This window comes from Chelonia mydas, chromosome 6, assembly GCF_015237465.2.
Source record: "Chelonia mydas isolate rCheMyd1 chromosome 6, rCheMyd1.pri.v2, whole genome shotgun sequence".
Classification (NCBI taxonomy): domain Eukaryota; kingdom Metazoa; phylum Chordata; order Testudines; family Cheloniidae; genus Chelonia; species Chelonia mydas.
The window spans coordinates 112,698,786-112,721,043 of record NC_051246.2 but is presented as its reverse complement, the minus strand read 5'-3'; the positions used below and the strand labels follow the sequence as shown (position 1 = coordinate 112,721,043).

The 22,258-nt window shown below is 44.2% G+C and overlaps 1 protein-coding gene across 1 annotated transcript in view; it reads right to left on the bottom strand.

Moving 5' to 3' along the window:
• Positions 1–775: 775 nt before the first annotated feature.
• EXOC3L4 (exocyst complex component 3 like 4) overlaps positions 776–22,258 on the bottom strand; it is a 31,825-nt gene continuing 10,342 nt past the window's right edge. Inside the window, exons 5-11 of the mRNA XM_043548889.1 lie at positions 21,280–21,380; positions 19,046–19,141; positions 11,371–11,485; positions 7,819–7,941; positions 6,320–6,472; positions 4,747–4,868; positions 776–2,178 (exon numbers count right to left, since the gene is read on the bottom strand). Coding sequence (XP_043404824.1) covers positions 2,016–2,178; positions 4,747–4,868; positions 6,320–6,472; positions 7,819–7,941; positions 11,371–11,485; positions 19,046–19,141; positions 21,280–21,380 — 873 coding nt within the window. The 3' untranslated portion in view covers positions 776–2,015. The remainder of the gene's footprint in view (positions 2,179–4,746; positions 4,869–6,319; positions 6,473–7,818; positions 7,942–11,370; positions 11,486–19,045; positions 19,142–21,279; positions 21,381–22,258) is intronic.

The window sequence follows — 22,258 nt, the reverse complement described above, 5'->3', positions numbered from 1 at the left end:
TCCCTGCGCACAGTCTGAGTGTAAATGGGCTGTGCACCATGACCTACTACTCAGAACTTCACATCCTTGCCTTGTTCTTGACACTTCTCAGGGCTGTAGGCCTGCAGATCCTTCCAGGATTGTAGAAGGATCCCTCCTGTTCAGAGGTAGCTAAGATTCAGGGGTGGATTCAAGTAGCCCTACAGTCACCTTTAAATCTCCATCCTTCCCACCCCGTAGCAGATGGAGTTCCCTACAACACAACTTAGCACCACAATGGGTATGAAGAACCCCTGCACGAGCTACTCCTCTCTGGCCCCTCACCATTTGCCTCATCCCACTAGTACTCCTCAGCCTTCTGCCCACAGAATGGGAGTTGGCCCATATACCAATGGCAGGATGCATCTGAGAAGGGATCTACAGTCCAACAAGGGAACCAATTGGTGGTGAAATCTATTGAGGTGCCAGAAAAATTTAGGGCCACCAGGTCCCATCTCAGCTGTGGCCCTGAGAGACACTGTGCCCTAGAGGCACCCCTTTGACTTTTAGTTCCCTTTTGGCTTTCCCTTTTCAAATTACATCTCCCACCCTGTGCCAGCTCAACTGCACTAGTTGGTTCTCTGCCCATCTGTTATGTGAAGGGAGAAGTGAGAAAAGCTGTGAAGGGGATTCTTGCTCTTCCTTACACATCTGCTCAGATGAATAGTTCTTGTGCAATCCAGCCTTAAGTGTGTTTCTTCTGTCCCTTTCAAATCATCTGAAACAATGCACAAACTTAGGAGAACGTAACCAGTCATTCAATAAATAGATCAGCCTTTTAATGATCCAATACAAGTTTGCAGCATGGGATGCCTTTAGTGGCTAGGGTTAGAATAATAGAAATGTAGGACTGGAAGGGACCATTCTAGTCCAGTGCCCTGCATGGAGGCAAAACCAAGTAAGCCTAGACCATCATTTACTGGTGTTTCGTCACCCTGTTCTTAAAAGCCTCCTATGATAGAGATTCCACAACCTTTCTAGGTAATTTGTGCGAGTGCTTAACCACCCTGACAGTTAGGAAGTTTTTACTAATGTCCAACCTAAACCGCCCTTGCTGCAATTTAAGTCCACTGCTTCTTGTCCTGTCCTCTGTGGAGAAGAAGAATTTATTACTCTCCTCTTTGTAACAGCCTTTTACATGCATGAAGACTATTATCATACCCCTCCCCTGGTCTTGTTCTCTTTTCTCCTGGCTAAGCAAGCCCAATTTTTCCAATCTTCCCTCATAGGCCACATTTTCTAGAACTTTAATCATTTTTGTTGCTCTCCTCTGGACTTTCTCTAATTTGTCCACATCTTTCCCAGAGTGTGGGGCCCTGAACTGGACACAATACTGCAGCTGAGGCCTTATCTGCTAATAAATCCCAGATTGATGTTTGCCTTTTTTGCAACAGTATTACATTGATGACTCATTTAGTTGTTGCTCCACTACAAGCTCCAGATCCTCTCTGCGGTACTCTTGGCTAGGCAGTCACTTCCCATTTTGTGCAATTGCTTCTTCCTTCTTAAGTGGAGCACTTTTCATTTGTCCTTACTGAATTTCACATTATTGGTTTCAGACCATTTCTCCAGTTTGTCAAGATCATTTTGAATTCTAATCTTGTCCTCCAAATTGCTTGCAACCCCAGCATGGTATAATCTGCAAACTTTATAACTGTATTCTCTATGCCATGATCCAAATAATTTATGAAGATATTGAATAGAACCTGACCCAGGACAGATCCCTGCAGGACCCTGCTCGATATGCCCTTCCAGCTCAACTGTGAATCATTGATACCTAGAGAATAGTTATTTATCAGGGCTTGCTTAGGGACCTCTTCGTGCAATATATTGACTCCTCCATTGTCCTTGTCTTCTGGAAACGAGAGTCCATTTCTGGACATCTATTGCAGTGCTTTGAGTTATGGGCAGGGAGGAGCGGGAGTCACATTTAGGAGCATGACCTAGAAGAACTATAAAAATTTTGCATGCTCTTATTTCTGTTGTCTAGCTGGTCTTTAAAAGCATGTGACAACAGTTGAAGTGTCAATCTCGGCAAAGAATGTTCTATCAGCCACGCTTTCTGCATTTTCTTGGAGTTTGTCTATTTTCTGAATAATGGACTTTTTCTTGTTGCAGTCCAGTCCTCGGAGGGTGAGAACAGCTTCAATATGTTCCTTTCTGTGAAAAGCAAAAGATCATTCAGTGTCATTCTTGGGGAGCCCAAACAGTGCAAACAAATAGCAAAGCCACACCCTATGGAAATAGCCAAACAGTTTCCATCCCTTAATATACCTCAGGTGTTCTCTGCCAGTCATCCCATAGTTGCAAACACATGGGCTAACACAGAGCATTGCTGAGGGGGATGGAGCCATAAAAACTCTGGGACAATCAGTGATGCTGGTGAATGGGATAGCTTAATGGTCTGGCATATGGGCAGTTGTGGATAAAATACAACATAGCTGCAAGTGCCCAGGAATGTCTTTTTCACAGTCAGCTGGAAGACTTGCCCATGTAAGGACTGCCGGGTCAGGTTACAATGTAAGTGCTTGTAGAGAGTCAAATTCTGCCACCTTTGTTGAGACTCCTTACAGAAGGTTTTAATCATTGCCTTCAACAAGGCCACTTGCCAGGTGGGTTACTATTTATTATGAGTAAGGCTGGCAGAACTGGGCCCCAAGATTTGCAAAGACAAAATGGGAGTTAAGTGCCCATCTCCTATTGGAAGCCAATGGGAGTTGGGTGCTTACCTGCTCTTTGTGCCTTGAAAAAAAAAATCTTTCCCCCCAGATGTTTTATACATTAATGCAAAATCTCCACCTTCATAGCAATAAGCTTTCCTGTGAAGCTGGAGGACTTTTACGTAACAAGTATTTGATTGTTAAATAATGGGGGCAATAATATTCAAGAAATTGACAGGCACTAATTAGATTAGAGCTAGTAAAGACTATTTATGTAGCAGACACTAATCCTGAAATCTGGGTGCAGACAGAGGCAGAAACCCATCTGAAAAAAAATCAGTTCTAGGGGAAGAATTAATTGAGTCATGACAGCTAGGCTCTAAAGCAAGCCAGGGCTAGGAGGCTGTCTAGTTTTCAAAAAACGTGTTTGTCCAAAGATTATAAGACTCAGCAATAGCTGAAGGGCAAGCTAAGAAATAGAAAAGCCAAGATGATGAATGTTTACATTTACTTGTAGTTGGGGTTTAAGGCGAATTATGAAAATTGTCATAGGCCCTGATCCGGCAGATTTAAGAGTGTCATGTGCTTTAAAGTTAAGTATGTGCAGAAGTCCCTTTGGGCCTCTTTTTTAAGAGTGTAGATTGCTCAGAACACAGAAACTGAATCAAAAATATTCAGCCAATCTGCTAAATTTAACACTTAAATTAATCCGTGTGCAAATAACGCCCAGTGGTAACCACACAACATAGTGCAACCACCTGCATGTGCTTTACAAACTAACTTTTGTGAAACATACTTTAAGCTTTGCTGTTTGGTGGATATATTGAGGTCATTACACTATTGGTTTTGAAGTATGATAATACAACTAAAGTTCTAGTTCTAGAGAAATAACCTTACATGTAGCAGACTCCTTATTGAGTCATGGGGAAAAAAATCAATTGATAGAGGGGCCTAAGGATAGGAGATCATACCTGACTTGTAGGTACTATGGACAAGCACAGTGCTTTAGATTCACTTTGGTGTAAAAGGAGGGCTCGAAAGCCAACAACAAAAGCTGAGAAATGTATATCAAGTTCTGCTCTGTCTGATGTCGCTTCGCTACTGAAGGCTGGATTGTAACCTTACAATCCCCTGGCCAGGTTTGGAAATCTCAACCCATAACTTTGCTTTTTAAAAACAAACGACTAATTTCTGCAGCAATCTGGGGCCCTGGAAAAATTCTCAATCTGCATCTACCACTCTGGAGTCATAGCCATAGAGTTTAAGGCCAAGAGAGACCAGCAGATTCCAGTCTGATCTTCTATCAGAGGGAACCAACACCACCCAGCCACCCTAACACCAAGTCCAACAACTAGCATTAGACCACATTATTGTAGCCCTGGCTCCATCTAGCCCCAGGATCAGTGTTCCATCTATATTTATATTTCTAGCATGCCAACCACCATGGCATCTAGTAGCCAGATTAGGATATTTATCCTATAATCCTGAAGGATACATTCTCTGCCTCACCCTCAGTAGGGTTGTAATCCATACAGGTGGTCTTAAAGAGGAAGTCGCTCCCCGCTCTGCCCCAGAGAGGAAGATGCCCTCTCTTATACAGCTGCCATTCCACACATGGGTTTTTAAAATCAGCCTCCAATTTTGCAGGTGCAATTTTGCAAGCACAATAAATAGAGGGCAGAAAGGAGAGCATTTAGATGTCAAACTACTGGACTGTGTCAGCAAAAATCAGAGGCTGGGATGTGGCCCCTTCAAAAATCCAGTTAAAATTTTCAAAAGCAGCAACTGACCTTGGAGGCCTCAGTTTTTGGGTACTCATCTTAAGACCTGGACCAAACCCATTTCCTCCAAAGCTGAGCCCTGCAAATTGGCTAGCACAAAGCCTTCAAATAAAACACAGTAAAACATGGGACCTGAAATAACTTCTGTGCACCATAAGGTTTAGCTGATTCTGCTGCTACCAACCTGGAAGCAAATTATATAAATATTCAGGGGCAAAAAACCTGAGCTTGACACCCTGCTCACAGCACTTTACATTGAGAAACCCTCAGATATTAACCCCACATACCTGACATCTGGATAAGCCTGACATATTTCCTCACTATATTCCTTGATTTTGTGTCTGTTCTTCTCGGAAATTATGTTTGCAATGCAATGAATGGCAGAGTTAAGCCAATCCGCATCAGAGCCCTAGAAATAAGTTAGAATAGGTGAAGTCTTTGATCTGTATTTTAATGTCAACATTTACGATTCACATTTACAGATAAGTTAACCAACTTGCTCAAGATCATGGAGTGAAGCCATGGCAGTCGGCTTCAAGCCTTGTTCGTCTGACTCCTAGTCTCCTTATCTAACTTATAGGCCATGCAACCTCCCTGTGTGACTATATAAATACATGGCAATGGATGTGACACTGTAATAATAGCATGTCTTGGGTGTATTGCAATGCAGTGAGTCTGGGAAATTAAGGGGAACAGGGTCCTGAGGTTAGTTTTTCTATTGCATTATTAATTGTTTAAGGCATTGTTAGTCTCAGTGGTTCACAGAGGGTTTTAAAAGCAAGTTGCTTTCAGGCTCCTTCCTTGGAACTGGGAACAGTGGGGAGGGAGCTTGTGTGTGCATAAAGGCTGCTTAGACCATCCTACTGGAATTTCAGTAAGGGTCTAACTCTGCAGTCACGTGAGTAGGCCCAAGGGGACTGAGTGCATGAGTAAGGCCCACTCATGTGAATAACAGTTTGTAGGTTTGTGCCTGGACTAGGGTGACCAGATAGCAAGTTGGGGGGGGCGGGGGGGAAGAAGAGAGGAAGAATCAGGACAGGTGGTGGTGGTGGGTGTGGTGTAATATAAGGCACCTATATAAGAAAAAGCCCCAAATATTGGGACTGTCCCTATAAAATCAGGACATCTGGTCATCCTAGCCTGGACCCGTATGATATGGTAGATATCAAATGCCAACCTTTCAGAAAGCTGATTTGTCTGCACTGCCCCAAGTGGTTATTTCCTCTGCCTTGCTTGCCAAAGAAGCACTCCTCTTGGCTCACTAATGATCAAAGCTGGGAGGTTTGAAAAGAACCTAAAGCAGTTCAGTGCCCAAATCCCTTGAATTTCAATAGCAGTTGGGCTCCCACCTCCCTCAGGCTGGGATATTCAAAGGCATTGAAGTGCTTTGAACGTTGGTATCAATGAGCTACAAAGGGTGCAGTCAGCAGTAACTCAAGCCTGGAATATCACCCACCCCAAAGTCCCGGCTTCTGCTTCTCCAGACGAGGACGGTTTTCCTAAAAATATCCCACCACTGATCCCTCTGGTTTCTCTCCATCAGTTGTAGTAGAGGTGGGCGTAGTGCTAATGTAGACCTGGCATTTTAATCACTGCCATCTAAGCCTGTTGTAATCAGGGTTCAGAGAGGCAGGGCCTGACCCATATTTTCATTTGGGGTCACTGGGAGCTTTTTGAAGATTAGGTCTGTGGTCCTGAACCAGTGATTGCAACAATGGGGGATTTTAGGAAAACTATCCTAGTGTAGTCACAGCCCTATCGATCGTCTGCTTCTCATGTTGGGTTTCACGCCAGCCAACCTTACATTTTCTGTAATGCAGCTAAAAAGGCCTTGATGATGCAGTATGAGGTTATACATACCAGATCTCTGAAGCTGTTATATATGACTGTGGCTTCTTCGTTCATCTTTTTGCCAACCTCCTCCCGCTTGACTCTCTTCATTCTCTTTCTTGGTTTGATAGCTTGTGTGATGTACTCTCTCACCACATACTTGTGAGCATCACCTAGAAAATCCTATTTATTTTAAAAGAAAATACGGAGGGCAATGAGGTGTGAGTGCAGAGGAGCCTTGGAACTCCTTGGCAAGGTCAGAAGAGGTAGAGGAGAATCCTGGGCTGAGCATCTCTGGGCTACTCAGCACGTGTGAAATGCCAGCCCAGGATTCTGTTCTGACGGCCACTTTTCGGAAGAGCACTCAGTGCAGTGCGTGGATGCTTCTGGGCAGGACACATGGCTCATGTTCCCTTCCATCCACCATCTGTCTAGACATGAAGTGAAGGCAGTGAACAAAAAGAAGACATATAATTACTCACTGTCTACCCAAAGTTGATCCATGATTATATGTTGGTGATTTGGTTCTTCAGTAACTAATGGGAACATGTGGGACTGTTTAATAATAGGTTTGGATGCTGCCCGCAAACTTTAAATTTAGAGCTATTGTTACCTCTCCTTGTATTTTGCGAGTGTATAGATCCGTGCAGAGTGTATATGATGGTAGCATGTTAAATTAACTACTGCAATCTTCTTCGTATGGCAGATATAGATGTAGAGCAACAATTATAATTCTACATTTAGGTGGTTAAGCCAGATAATTGTATCAGGAGTAGTGGAGTATGTCACTGATACCTCCTTTGTATTTGTGAATTGGGCATTGAGTCATTCTGTGTTCCATGATCTGTTCTGGGTGACCACAGTCGCACACTGGAAAGTTTTTTGTTTTCCATTTATTCATGTGCAACAAGTATACACATCTGCCATGGTTTGCATGGATGTAGCTTAGGCTTGCCCATGAGCTTCCAGAAAGATCGAAGCAAGGGTCTCCTGCACTGGATCTTTCACAAGGTATTTGACTTCTTGTGAAGTCCATTCAGCTTTCCAAGCTTCATCAAGGTTGAAGTCACACTATTAAAGATAAAGCACATGGGCCCAAAAGGGCTCATATGACTTCACGTGGAGGTGGTGGAGGCCCTGGTAGATGGGGACACATTTGCTTTCCTCGATTTGCTGGACTTCCCAGATGGTTGCAGCATCACGGTGAACAGATGGAGGAACAATGTGAAATTGTACCAGCAGCCAGGGTGTCACAACTGACCAGTAATACTAACCAATGCTTTCAGTTCCTCTTAGAGATCAATTCCCCTATTTCAGTTGTAGAAAGGAAGTGCTAAAAGCTTATTTCCTTGAAAAAGTAAGGGACATACCTTGCAAACTTTTATGTAAGCAATTGTTAGTTATATCAATAGCTCCACTGAAGGGAAGGGAGTGACCTTTGCAGGGTCAGCCCCCAGCCTGGAAATAAGATCACCATCTATACTGCTGTAACCTCATGCCAATTGCAATGATAGGAAAAGGATTCATACCTTGTCAACAGGCTGCTCTAAATGTTTTAGGTGTTGGCAAAATTGTACAGTTGTTGACATTATGGAGTCCAGTATTTCACTATTTAACATCCACGCGTGGGTCAGAATTTTCTTAAAGAATGGCTGGAAAAAGACCAATTCGCCAGTGTTATTATAGTAACGTCTTTCAAATCCAAATTTAGGTGCCTAAATCCCTTTTTCTGGCCCTTCATGTGGGATTTAGGCACCTAACATGCAGATAGATGCTTTTGAAGATCACACTAGGTACCTAAGTGCCTAACTCCCATTGATTTCATCAAGTGCTAGGTGTGTAGGTGCTTTTGAAAATCTTATTCAGTGCCTAAGTACCTTTACCTTAGACTCTAAGTCCCACTGAATTTCAGAGTCAAGCTCCTGAGTGCCTGTTACTTTTGAAAACATTACCCATATGTTTCTCAGTCCCTTAGGAGCATTTGAGAATATTATCCATAGCCAGTAGTGTTGAGGCCCACTCCTGCTTTTGCTGCACACCCAAAGCTCTTGTGGAATTCTGCTAGAGTTCTGGGCACACAAGGAATGCAGGAGTGGGTCCGAAGTTAGACACGACCACGGTTCAGAGAAAGACGGCCTGCAGCTGGAGCAGGTCTAACCCTGACATACAGCTATCCTCAGGGATCAGTGCTAGAGCAGTGGTAAACGTCATGGCAAGGAGGCTCTCACTTACAGTACATAACTTTGCTTGATTAAGGGGATTAAGTGCAGATGCTGTGTTTTTTCCTCCGCATTTTGGTTGTGTGTAATCCCCGACTATTTCTTTAGATAAATATATCCCTTTTGCATCAGCTGGCAGATCTTATGGGCAAGGAGAGAAATTGAACAGTTAATCATAGAAACCCGAAGTGGAATGTAAGAGCAACTCACTGAGCACTGTTAGAACACAGTGATAGTTGTGGTCAGGCTGTTTCTTGGTATATTGTACAAGGTTCAGCTGGTGTCAGGCTCCATAGCTCCCTTGCCTTCAGTTGAGCTACACAGATTTACACCAGCTGAGGATGTGACTCATCATTCAGAAGCAAATCTGTTGGAAGCTAGCTCAGAAACTAACCTCCTCTATACTCAACTCTTAGCCAGAAAGAAAACAAAATGCGCTCGGGCAAATCCCTCCTATTAGGGAGGCCATCCCCAGTGTCTGTGGATCTCATGCTGAATCCTCCTCTGCTTGTCACTCTGATCTGGGTGTGGTGGATCTGGCTATGGGAAAAGTTCCCAGATATACACGCCACCTGTTCATGGTAAAGGTTAAACCTGTAGTGACCCAGCCTGCTCATTAACTCCTTCACACCACCAGGGTACATCTCTGCTGAAATCCTTATCCATGCTCTGCTCCTCTCTTTGACCATTGCAGGTCTCTTCCCTGTGGTCTACCCATGGGTCTCCAGACACTGGCATCTGCAGAATTATGCTGCCCACGTGCAGTTGTACCAAGAGAAGCTCCATCATAACATAAATGCCTCCACAGGCTGCCAGTGGGTATTCACTTGAGGTTCAAGTTCAATTGCCCTCCTTCTGAAGATTCTCTTGGGAATTGCCGGAGCTTGGCTTTCAGTCTGTTTCTTTCTACGTCTCTAAGCTCCTGACCATCCAACTCCTGGCTGAGCCTTCCCCCATTTGGTCCAAAAATCCCTTCTTCTGCATGCCCTGCCACCTGGGACACTATTCCCATCTCTCTCGGCCTCACCAACTTCATGCCTTTCCAATTCTATCTTTAAAACATGCCGCCTTCTCCTTTGCTAGGGCTCTTAGCTCTGCCCCACTCCTGCCTATGTGTGACGGGCCTGATCCAAAGCTTACTGAAGCCAATAGAAAGACTCCCACTGACTCTAGTGAGCTTTGGATTATGTTGGAGCTGGACTATGCCCAAATGCTTCCCTTTGTTTGCCATGATGTATCTTTGCACCGCTGTTTCCTGTAGTTTATTCTCTGTAAGTTACAGAGCGAAACTCCGAGCTGACAAACTATAGGTAATTCATCAATGTGGCGCACAAGTCCCAAACTTTCCTCATATTTCCCCTCACACTACTCTGCTCCCTCCTGCCCCTCAGATCCCTGTACTCCCCTTCCAGGGGCATGTTCAATTCATAAGCCATCTGTGGTAGATCACTGTACCATCCTCTTTTTTTCCAGCCACATTTATGCCTTCTTGGGCGAGATCATCTAGAGCCAGTGTGCACGTGGGCTTTTCCAGATGCTTTGATAGCATGCAGGCTGTGGAAATCCCTTACTGCCACAGAAACAACTGGTCATTTCGGCCTCTTATCCCAGATCTCCACTGTAGTGCTGAAAGATCTAAGGTTTTGCTACGACAACACACTTGAACAGAGCCCCGAGGCAGAATAAACTCATTTCATTGTCACTGTGCTGATATATGCCTTTAGATAGAAGTTGGTAATAGATCATGATGGCAGACTTGTCGTGAATAAGTTAGGCTAAACAAAACCCCTAGAAAGCTATTTTTAAACCAAAGGGCCAAATTCATCTCTGGTGTAATCTCACTGCCTTTGCTTGGGTGAATTTCACCCTGGTGAAACCCAAGGGGTTTTAAGATATAGTATGCTAAGAAGCCACCAAATATACTTTTTTGTTTGTTCCTATGCCTTAAACAATGCATTAATGTTTGTAATGAAAAGCCTTAAACCCTAGAAATCTGACTTGGAGTTGGAGAGGTTTAGTACCAAAACGAGACAGGAAGCATTTTGAAATAACCACAATATCCTATCCATGGAAAACAGGATGTTGTCACAGGGCGAGACTCACCCCTGCGGCACCTCCTGCTGGTCTCTCAGGGAATTAGCTCTTCCAGCCTCCGGAGCATCCTCTGCAGGCCAGGGTCCCGCTTGCCACTGGCCCCCGGTGTCCCTCCCAGACCCCAGTGCCCCTTCTACCCAGGGTGCTGCACCCTGGCAGTACCCCCACAGTCTCTGGGTCTCCCCTTCCCAGGGAACCCCCACCCACTATCCCCACCTCAGTCTTTGGCAACTGCTAATCACCATTAAGCCCCCACACACACTGGGGCGGACTGCAGTGTATAAGCCAACATCACAGGCAAGGGGGGTTTAGACCTGCTGCCTCTGCCTACCCGCAGGCTGCCCCCTGCAACCTCAGTACCCTGTCTTAGGCCATCTGCCAGGCCTGCAGCCTAGGACTTTTCCAGTCTGGAGCCTCCCAGCTCCTCTGGCCTTCCCCAGCCCTGCTCCACACCACGTACCTTCTCAAGCTCCCCAGCAGCCAGGCCCATCTCCCTCTACAGCTAAAGGAGACTCTCTGCTCCTGGCCCACTGCCCTCTTATAAGGGCCAGCTGATCCCTATTGGGGCATGGCCACAGCTGAGCCTGCTTCCCCCAGTCAGCCTGGGAACTGCTTGCTCCCAGCCACAACCCTCTCCTGGGCTATTTTAAGCCCTTTAGAGCCAGAGTGGGTGACCACCTCACTAGAGATGTGTATTGGGGAAATGGCAATAAATCCTGAACTACCGGGTTCAGCTCAAGTCCCACAAACATTCCAAACTCTTCTTACCTGCGTCTTTTGTTTTAATTTATCTAAAACATCCTTTCTGAAGCTCATTGTCACATCAGTCAGGATATTTTCCAGTTCCTTAGTGTCAGCATTAAATGTTGTTTGTAAGCCTCTCCTAGAGAGAGAAGTAAAAGCAATGATTTAATGGTGATCGGCATCATATGCTACTACTTTGGACAATTTACCCAAAATAATCTGACAGCTCAGATTTTTCAGAGGAATCTCATTCATCCCCAACAAATTCCCTTCTCTCCACCTGTTAATGGTCACAAAGAATTGCTCCTTCTGTGCAATAGCAGAGATGCCAACCCCCTCTAATTTTTAGTAATCCTCCTGGTTTTTTACATATAATTATGAAATTACGAATTCATGCTTAAATCTACTAATTTTGCAAGCTCACACATGTGCATACGCACACAGATAAAGTGTGTGTGTCACTGCCATTCAGGTCCGACGAACACAGCACATAAGGCCGTGGGGGGTGTTTTTCTCCACTACTTCTGAGGCATGTGCACGGATTGCCCACTGAGGGGCTCACAGGAGGTGATTTTGAATGGGTTGGGATGCTGCTGAATTCCCCACCCAATACACAGGGGGTGTGTTGTGCTCTAACTGCCCGGTGAGGACCCTGCTCGGCTATGTTAACACGCTCTAGGTCAGTGGCTCTCAACCTTTCCAGACTACTTGGACCCCTTTCAACAGTCTGATTTGTCTTGCCTACCCCAAGTTACACCTCACTTAAAGTGCTTGCTTACAAAAGCAGACATAAGTGTCACAGCACACTTGTTACTGAAAATGCTTACAGGCTCATTTTGTCTGTATGGAATTTTAGTTTGTACTGACTTTGCTAGTGCTTTTTATGTAGCCTGTTGTAAAACTAGGTAAATATCTGGATGAGTTGATGTATCTCCTGGAAGACCTCTGTGTACTTCTAGGTACCTAGAGGGAGCCAGCAAAGTCCACATGGGGCAGTTTGAGCACAACACACCCCCTGTGGACTGGGTGCTGCATTCACCACCCCAAACCCCACTGACAGTCGCTGTGGCTTGCCTGCTATCCGTCCCTCACTGCACAGTCTGCAGGGGAGGAGAAGCCAGAGGGACAAGAGGAAGATGGGGGCAGAAGAGGAAGAGAGAAAGGGAATGTAACAGAGGAGAGGGAAGAGGAGAAGGATCATCCCGGGAAGGAGGTCCAGGCCTGGAACTGGCCCAGGTAATTAAGAGCCCAAGGCAGCATAGGAGGGCAGCTTTCCTCAGAGCTGGTCCTCTCCTTCTCCCTGTTCGGCAGTGGGGGTTGGTTGGGGCATTGCCCAGGCCCCACCCCGATAGTCATAGATAGGGAGTGGAGGGTGATTTTTACTAGGGTAGGGGAGATGGAGGGAGAGAGAACCTGGATTCTGCAGGGTGGGGGAGGAGAGAGAAGTCCAAACAACCTCCCTAATTTTTTTTGTAAATGTCCCTGAAAGTTTCTGAACAAGATTGCCATCTATGCAATAGTATCACTACTAGAGGTGAGCCATAGATGAACAGTTCTGATCTGTATGTAGATATTGGCCACCTGCATTTCTGTAATCTGGGGAAGTTCAAATGTAGGGTTTTGATTCAGGTCCATTATGATTTATTTGCAGTAGAGCTCACTGACTGCTAAGTACTTTCCAAGCACTTAACGAGGACAGTCCCTGCTCTAAGGAGTGTATAGTCTGAGACAATGAAACAGAGGTCAAGGCCAGGGGAAGGCAGTAACAATAAGCAATTTATGGTAATACAAAGAATAAATTATGCAGAAGTCAACTTGATTCCCTATATGCAGCATCTCTTATCAATATGGAATTGAACAATGAACTGTAAAAAGAGGTGTGCCTGTATAAAATGATGTGACTTTGTTTAAAACACATAAATTGTTAACTTTGGAATGTATTAACGTGACCAGAATGGAATGAGTGACAAGTTCAAGGAGAAACGAAGTTTGGAAATTTTGGTGAAGTCCGAAGCAGCCTAGATAGGCTCTGTCTGGAGTTAAGAAAGTCCTCTTTACATTTCCCACATTACACAAGAGCAATTGTGTAAAGTTCTCTTCAGCAAATTGAAGTAGCAGCAATAAAGTATTGTGGCTAACCTCAGAGCTGTGTTAGAAAGGCTGCTTTTCATCTCAGGCCTTCTCTGCACACAGAGCTGTACTAGTTTGACTTCCGGTGATTTTTTTTTTTTTAAACCAACTTAAGTGAACTGAGGCAAAAGCCTTGGGAAACCGGGCTTAGTTTGTTGAGTTTAAGTTGATTAGCAACAGGGTAAAGCTAAACTAAACAAAGCCCCTCTGAAACTGAAATTAGAGTGTCCATATGGGCGTTGGACCTTGTTTAACTAAATGGCTGCAAGTATCAGAGAGAGAAATGTGAGATATAGAAACGTATTTGTGGAAATGTGTATATATATTTATTAGATATTTGGGGTGGGAAAAGGCTAGTGTAGACACAGGCTAGGTGGAATGGTCAGACTCTCATTTTTGTTTCCGCTCTGTAGTATTAAGGGCTGACCTGCTGCGAGCTAAGCCAATGACAAAACCCCTACTGAGTGGTTTTTCAGCGGGAGCAGGACTGAGCCATTAGTCCCAAAGTTTCATATTTGGATGCCGAAAGCTGGACACCTAAATCTAAATTTCAAAGCACCCAGACAGGTAGCCTGATATTTACAGGTGCTGCACACTTGCAGCTTCTCACATCCAGGTGCTCAACGTCTCTAAAATCATGCCACTTAAGTGCCCAAATAGGCAACCTAACTTTAGCAATCCAGCACCCCAGCCCTGCAAACACCTGTGCACATGTTTAACTTGATCAATGAATAGTCCTGCTCATAGGCGCTGATTCCGTGGGTGCTCCGGCACTGGAGCACCCAGGGGCTGCAACCAGGAGCCAAGCTCCCAGCCCTCCCGCCCCAGCTCACCTATGCCTCCCCCTCCTCCCCTGAGCACGCCGCATCCCCGCTTCTCCTCCCAGCGCTTGCTGCCTCAAAACAGCTGTTTCATGGCGTAACAAGCTGTGGGAGGGAGGGGGGAGGAGCGGGAACACGGCATGCTCAGGGGAGGAGGTGGGGAAGAGGTGGGGCTGGGGCGGGGATTTGGGGAAGGAGTCCAATAGGGACAGGGAGGGGGCGGAGTTGGGTCGGGGACTTTGGGGAAGGGGTTGGATGGGGGCGGGGCAGCGGTGGAGGCGGGGCAGAGCTGGGGGCGAGGGGGGTTGAGCACCCACCAGCGCCAGGAGAAGTTGGTGCCTATGGTCCTGCTGGATCCAACTCATCTACACAGAGGTGCTGGAACTAGGGGTGTTTCAGCACCCCTTGGCTTGAAGTGGTTTCCATCACATACAGGGTTTACAGTTTTGTTCAATGGCGCTCAGCACCCCCACGATACAGACTGTTCCAATGCCACTGCATCTACATCAAGTTAACCAGGTGCTTAAGTGCTTGCAGGATTGGGGCCCAACGTTGGCAATGCTGCCCTTCACTTCGCTGTCATAAGAAACCCTTAGCATGGAATTCCTTAACAGCTAGTATCACTAGAAATAAGAAAAGGAGGACTTGTGGCACCTTAGAGACTCACAAATTTATTTGAGCATAAGCTTTCGTGAGCTACAGCTCACTTCATCGGATGCATTCAGTGGAAATAAGAGTACTGACAGAGCTGATTTTGTAAAAAACATAGATACTGCTTTAAAGACCATGGCGTACGAGTAATTACTGGAGAGACCATGCCATCTAGAGGCTTTCTGATGTTAGTGCTTAATGTGGATTCTAACAAAAAATGCACGGGAGAGAACGGAAGCTGCTGCAACTTAAAACTAGGGCTGTAACGTGATTAAAAATTAATCGTGATCTTAAACAACAATAGAATAGCATTTATTTTAAATATTTTTTGGATGTTTATTACATTTTCAAATATATTAATTTCAATTACAACACAGAATACAAAGTGTACAGTGCTCACTTTATGTTTATTTTTTATTACAAATATTTGCACTGTAAAAATCAAAATAGAATTTTTCAATTCACCTAATACAAGTACTGTAGTACAATCTCATTATCATGAAAGTTGAATGTACAAATGTAGAATTATGTACAAAAAAACCTGCATTCAAAAATAAAACAATGTAAAACTTTAGAGCCTACAATTCCACTCAGTCCTACTTCTTGGTCAGCCAATCACTCAGACAAACAAGGTTGGTTACAATTTGCATGAGATAACGCTGCCTGCTTCTTGTTCACAATGTCACCTGAAAGTGAGAACAGGTGTTCACACGGCACTGTTGTAGCTGGTGTTGCAAGATATTTACATGCCAGATGCGCTAAAGACTCATATGTCCCTTCATGCTTCAACCACCATTCCAGAGGACATGCTTCCATGATGATGATGGGTTCTGCTTAATAATGATCCAAAGCAGTGACATGTTCATTTTCATCATCTGAGTCAGATGGCACCAGCAGAAGGTTAATTTTCTTTTTTGGTGGTTCGGGTTCTGTAGTTTCCACATCAGAGTGTTGCTCTTTTCAGACTTCTGAAAGCATGCTCCACACCTCGTCCCTCTCAGATTTTGGACAGCACTTCAGATTCTTAAACCTTGGGTTGAGTGCTGTAGCTATTTTTAGAAATCTCACATTGGTGCCTTCTTTGTTTTGGCAAATCTGCTGTGAAAGTGGTCTTAAAACGAACATGTGCTGGGTCATCATCCAAGACTGCTATAATATGAAATATATGCAGAATGTGGGTAAAACAGAGCAGGAGACATACAATTCTCCCCCCAAAGAGTACAGTCACAAATTTAATTGACACATTATTTTTTTAACGAGCATCATCAGCATGGAAGCATGTCCTCTGGAATGGTGGCCAAAGCATGGAAGGGGCATACAAATGTTTAGCACATCTGGCAGGTAAGTATCTTGCAACGCCAGCTACAAAAGTGCCAGGCAAATGCCTGTTCTCACTTTCAGGTGACACTGTAAATAAGAAGCAGGCAGCATTATCTCCCGTCGATGTAAACAAACTTGTTTGTCTGAGCGATTGGCAGAATAAGAAGTAGGACTGAGTGGACTTGTAGGCTCTAAAGTTTTACACTGTTTTGTTTATGAGTGCAGTTATGTAACCAAAAAAAAACCCGCCCCCAAAAAAAGAGATTGCACTTCAGTACTTGTATGAGGTGAATTGAAAAATACTATTTCTTTTGTTTATCATTTTTTACAATGCATATATTTGTAATAAAAAATAATAATATAAAGTGAGTACTGTGCACTTTGTATTCTGTATTGTAATTGAAATCAATATTGAAAATGTAGAAAAGCATTCAAAAATATCTAATAAATTTCAGTTGGTATTCTATTGTTATAAGTGCGATTAATCACGATTCATTTTTTTTTAATCGCGATTAATTTTTTTGAATTAATTGCACGAGTTAACTTAAAACCATATTCCGGGGGCCTATTCTGACCTCATTCACTATAGAGTGAGACTCGATTGATGCTATTAGTTACTCCTGATTTCTAATGGTGCGAGTGAGCTCAGAATTGATGTGTGATACATCTCACGTCTCCCATCACCTTTAGGGATGTGGAATTTGAGTTCTCTGTGGACCCGGGTAAATCATAAACACCATGATATACCTGAATATACATGATATACTTTGTTTTCAAAGGACCCCAGATATGGGTGCTTGGAAAAGTTGGCTGCACAAATCCAGTAGGATGAAATTCACCCCTGCTGCACAGGGCCAGTGCAAAACCTCTTATGCATTGTGTGGGGTGGGTGGGTGTGGCCAGGTCATGCAGGAGAGTCTTTGTACCACCTATGTGCTCACAACTGACCTAGAGGCAGGGTATGGGAGAGGCTGTGGGTCCCCTGGTCCCAGTGCCTCATGGAAGCAGCAGCTGTTATTGCTGCCCAGACTGGAGTAGCAGCCCCAGAGTGTGAGGCAGCCCTGGTCCTGTGCTGGGGGGTAGATTTCATCTCCAATGACTCCATCCGCTTACAGCCTGAACCCTCTGGCTTTCTATGTGTCGGGTGAATTTCAGCCAAACTGCAGCATGCTGATTTGGCAGTTAGACATGTGCTAATAGGCACATGCACAAATCAGGGGCTATTAGCTCCTTTGTAAAGTGTTTTGAGATCTGCTGATGTACAGCCCTATATAAAAGCTAGGCATTATTATTGATCTGAAAACCTGGCTCTAAATCTACCTTTGACATACGCAAATCCCTAAAAATCACCACAGCCAGCAATTATGTTGAGAGTTTCTTTACAGGCTAAATGTTTTCTATGGCATTGTTCTAAGGCCAAAGGGAGCAGCCATCAGATTATGCTGCTGTTTACATGCTCTTTGTTTTTTAAACCATGACCATGTGTCTTTGAAATCTGCAAATTGGCTGGACTCTAAACCCCTTTTCTGAAAACCAAACATTTCTGTTACTCCATCCCCATTTCCCAGACAAACTGAGCTTTCATCTGTGTCCCTAACTCTGAGCTAAATTCTACCCTGGGAAATAAGCACTGCTATGCAAATCTGGAGTAACTCATCCAAATCCATCCCTGGCATAAATCCATTGTTGCCCTGCAGTTACACTGAGGATGATTCTGGCCAACTGACTCTGGTGGGGCATAATTTTTTCCTTCTTTCTTTGCTAAACAATAAGATCCAACAGACATCATAGAATCATAGAATCATAGAATATCAGGGTTGGAAGGGACCCCAGAAGGTCATCTAGTCCAACCCCCTGCTCAAAGCAGGACCAAGTCCCAGTTAAATCATCCCAGCCAGGGCTTTGTCAAGCCTGACCTTAAAAACCTCTAAGGAAGGAGATTCTACCACCTCCCTAGGTAACGCATTCCAGTGTTTCACCACCCTCTTAGTGAAAAAGTTTTTCCTAATATCCAATCTAAACCTCCCCCATTGCAACTTGAGACCATTACTCCTCGTTCTGTCATCTGCTACCATTGAGAACAGTCTAGAGCCATCCTCTTTGGAACCCCCTTTCAGGTAGTTGAAAGCAGCTATCAAATCCCCCCTCATTCTTCTCTTCTGCAGACTAAACAATCCCAGCTCCCTCAGCCTCTCCTCATAAGTCATGTGCTCTAGACCCCTAATCATTTTTGTTGCCCTTCGCTGGACTCTTTCCAATTTATCCACATCCTTCTTGTAGTGTGGGGCCCAAAACTGGACACAGTACTCCAGATGAGGCCTCACCAGTGTCGAATAGAGGGGAACGATCACGTCCCTCGATCTGCTCGCTATGCCCCTACTTATACATCCCAAAATGCCATTGGCCTTCTTGGCAACAAGGGCACACTGCTGACTCATATCCAGCTTCTCGTCTACTGTCACCCCTAGGTCCTTTTCCGCAGAACTGCTGCCTAGCCATTCGGTCCCTAGTCTGTAGCGGTGCATTGGATTCTTCCATCCTAAGTGCAGGACCCTGCACTTATCCTTATTGAACCTCATCAGATTTCTTTTGGCCCAATCCTCCAATTTGTCTAGGTCCTTCTGTATCCTATCCCTCCCCTCCAGCGTATCTACCACTCCTCCCAGTTTAGTATCATCCGCAAATTTGCTGAGAGTGCAATCCACACCATCCTCCAGATCATCCTCCCCCATCCCCCAAAAAATCATAAAGATGTTATAAGGGAAATGCAGACTTACATCAGATCACGGAAGCTGTTAACGTAGGCTACTAAATATGGCACAAACAACAAATCCTCTCTCTCTTTGTACCACTCCACAAATGCCTTCCTGAATCTGCAACAGAAATTTCAGAAGTCATTGTAAATAAAACAGGGTAGAGTTCTTAATGAACTCTTTAACTAACAGAGCTGGAGTGACCTTGCTGCATGTACTTGGGGATAAATAGACAAATTCACTGCTTGCCCATGCTGTTCTCATGTGCATGTGTGTTAGAAGAAGATATACCGTAGATAATCATTGTTTGGCTATGTGCTTGCTTGAATCTGAAATCAGCAAAGCTCAGGATGGATTCTAGAAATTTTTCCCCATGAAAGGGTATTGGAGAAAATTCTGATCTTTAGTTATGAGTGATTAAACATGTCATTGATAAGTGGGCTTGTAAATCATTTCTGTAGCTTTTGGAGCAGTGTACTACCTTTAGCATACCTACTTTAGCCCACAAGAAAGTGCTTTAGCTCAAGGCTCATTTACAACAGAAACCAAATATGAACAAGGCAAAACACCTACAATCACACCACACTGACAAAATATGGGGGAATCAGGTCTATATTGCCTATATAATGCACCTTTAAGGATTCTGGTATGTACAGAGACAAGCAGCCACTTTGCACTGAGGTCCATACAGACTTTGGGAGGAGACACACAATGCACACTCTCATGGAGACTTTACTTTCGTTCTTTCTTGTTTTATTGCTCTGTTAGTTTTAGATTGACTTATTCAGACTGACAACTTCCATTTGCGTATGCTGTCTAAGAAAACGCATACGTTAGAGAGTACATTCCAGTGAGTTATTCAGTCAGGTGCTTATCTTCCTTTGGGATTCCGTTTATAGGAAGGAAGTTTTAAAAAAATAAATAAAAAGGAAAGGAACATCCTTAGCTCAATCACTTTTAATGGTGAAACCAAAATACTGTTCTTCTTAAAAAAATCTCAGACAAACTGCTGGTGTGAACTCCCCAGGATTTCCCTATGGTAACTGGGAGATTAGAGATGAGACTTTGAGGGGTAATTATTGTCTTTAAAATATTTTAAATACCTGTCATGCATCACAAAATGCTACAATTTCACATATTAGAGAAGCAATTTTCAGTCTTCCACACTTGATTTTGTAAAATACTTAATAGCAAACTACCCATCTGGCTCATTCCTGAGGTGCTAAATTTCACCAGTTAATGCACAATTATTTTTAGTCTCTGTTTGAGTTGATTCATGCTGAAAGGTCCTTCTCTTTTTTCAACTTCAGGGTGCTGATTTGAAAACTGGGAATACTTAAATACAACAAACCATGGACCATAGGAGGTTTAGACCTGTCCCAAGAAGAGGAAATAACTTTTTCATCTGTGGAACCCAAATCTTTCCAGGGAGTGTCCCAAATCCATGGGATGATCTAAAGCAGTGCTTCTCAAGCTATCTGGTGTGGGGGACCGGCATTTTTTTCCCCCAGTGTGCGCGCAGACCGGCAGCCGATGGCTCGCGGACCGGCACCAGTCCGCGGACCACCACTTTGAGTAGCACTGATCTAGAGAACTAAAGATGACACAGGGACCTGAACCTCAGAGGTATTAAAATATAGGCATTTAGCTATAACTCCAGTGGCTACTCCCATGCAGAAAGTACATAATTCCAACTAAGGGGCAGAATAATCTCCACTGCTAGAAGTGAGTGAAGTTAAGTGAGATTCAGAAGTCAGGCTAGAAATGAGTTGTGCATATTCTGGGCCTGATCCTTTGCCCATTCAAGTTAATGGCAAAGATCTCACTGGTTTCAATAAGGCAGGATTGAGGCCCGTGTCCCTTATTTGGGCATGCTCAGTACTGTGTTTAATTGTTGTCCAGTACTTACATACCACAGAGACAACTGGAAATCCAGTTAATACTGACAGATAGAAAACCCCTTTTCAGCCATCCCTGTTCACAGAGCTGACACCAGATGTATGGGAGACATGCTGTATGGGAGACTCATGCTCCCATCTGTCTGTTTACTATTGTGTATGTTGATTGTTTTGGAAATCTCTCAGATCCTCTGTTAAATTTGTCAGGCTCACAAGAATTCATATGAATCCTAATTTTCCTAGAAACAAGCACATGCGAGCCCGGTACTAGTGTTTGGCCCACAGTATGGATACTACTACTGAGAGTTGGCACCAGGATACTCATTTTGGAAGGACTGTGTTGCCAGAAGCCGCAGTGACCTTGGTATGAATTCTCTCAGTTCTCTTATGCTGATCTCAAGAGTTACAGTTTCCAGACTTTCCAAGATTTTGCCAGATCCCTTCTTATGCTGTCCAATGAGCTAGAAAAGAGTCAGATGAGAATCCAGTGAATGGAAGAAGAACAGCAGAAAAGCCTTTGTCCAATTAACTTGTGTAAGCTGGGTCAGCGCTAATGTTAGTGATCTGCATATCTAGGGGGAGAGCCCCATGATATTTATCAGACTTATTTTGGCACTTTCTTTTTAAAACAATAATCCAGACTGGACCAAGAATTTACGGTGTGGTAATTCATGTCTGATGTTTCAACGTGCTGTCTAAGCAACCCAAGATGAATTATCAACAGCCCTGAAATGCCTTGATGCAAATCTCTCTCTTCGGAGCCCTCGTTTAAAGCCCGGTTCTTTGCCCAGCACCCAGCGTGAGTAGCTGGTCTGAACACTGGGGAGATGTGCATGGATCAGTAGGAGGTTTCCTCTCTTCCAGTTGGTGGAGGGCAGCTATGGAGCTCTAACTTAAGAGTCAGAGTAGTGATCAGGGAGCCACAAAAGTGGCTTGAAGCTGCCTTGACCCCAGCTCACGCAAGCTGTACTGAGAGCAGGTCAGGCGCCTTTTTAACTCCAAAATCCTTATTTGTACTTGAATCACTTCCTGTACTGACTATTATAATTCATTCTCTCTATCTTCCCGTCCCCTTTCTCCTCCCCCTCCCCCAACCCCACGGTCCATCCTAATTCCTAGTCACACAACTTTAGCTGTGTCTGGAAAGTTAGACAAGCTACAGTATTGCTCAAATGCCATCCACGACATCCTACCCATCTGCTAATCCCATTCAAGTCTGTCTTTCTGGTTATCAAAAATGTGCAATATTCTTCTATGAAAAGTGAGTCATGGCAATAGAATAAAAATCTTTGGTATTTTCCTCCCTAGTATTATTTAATTGAAATGATTCAACCCTTTG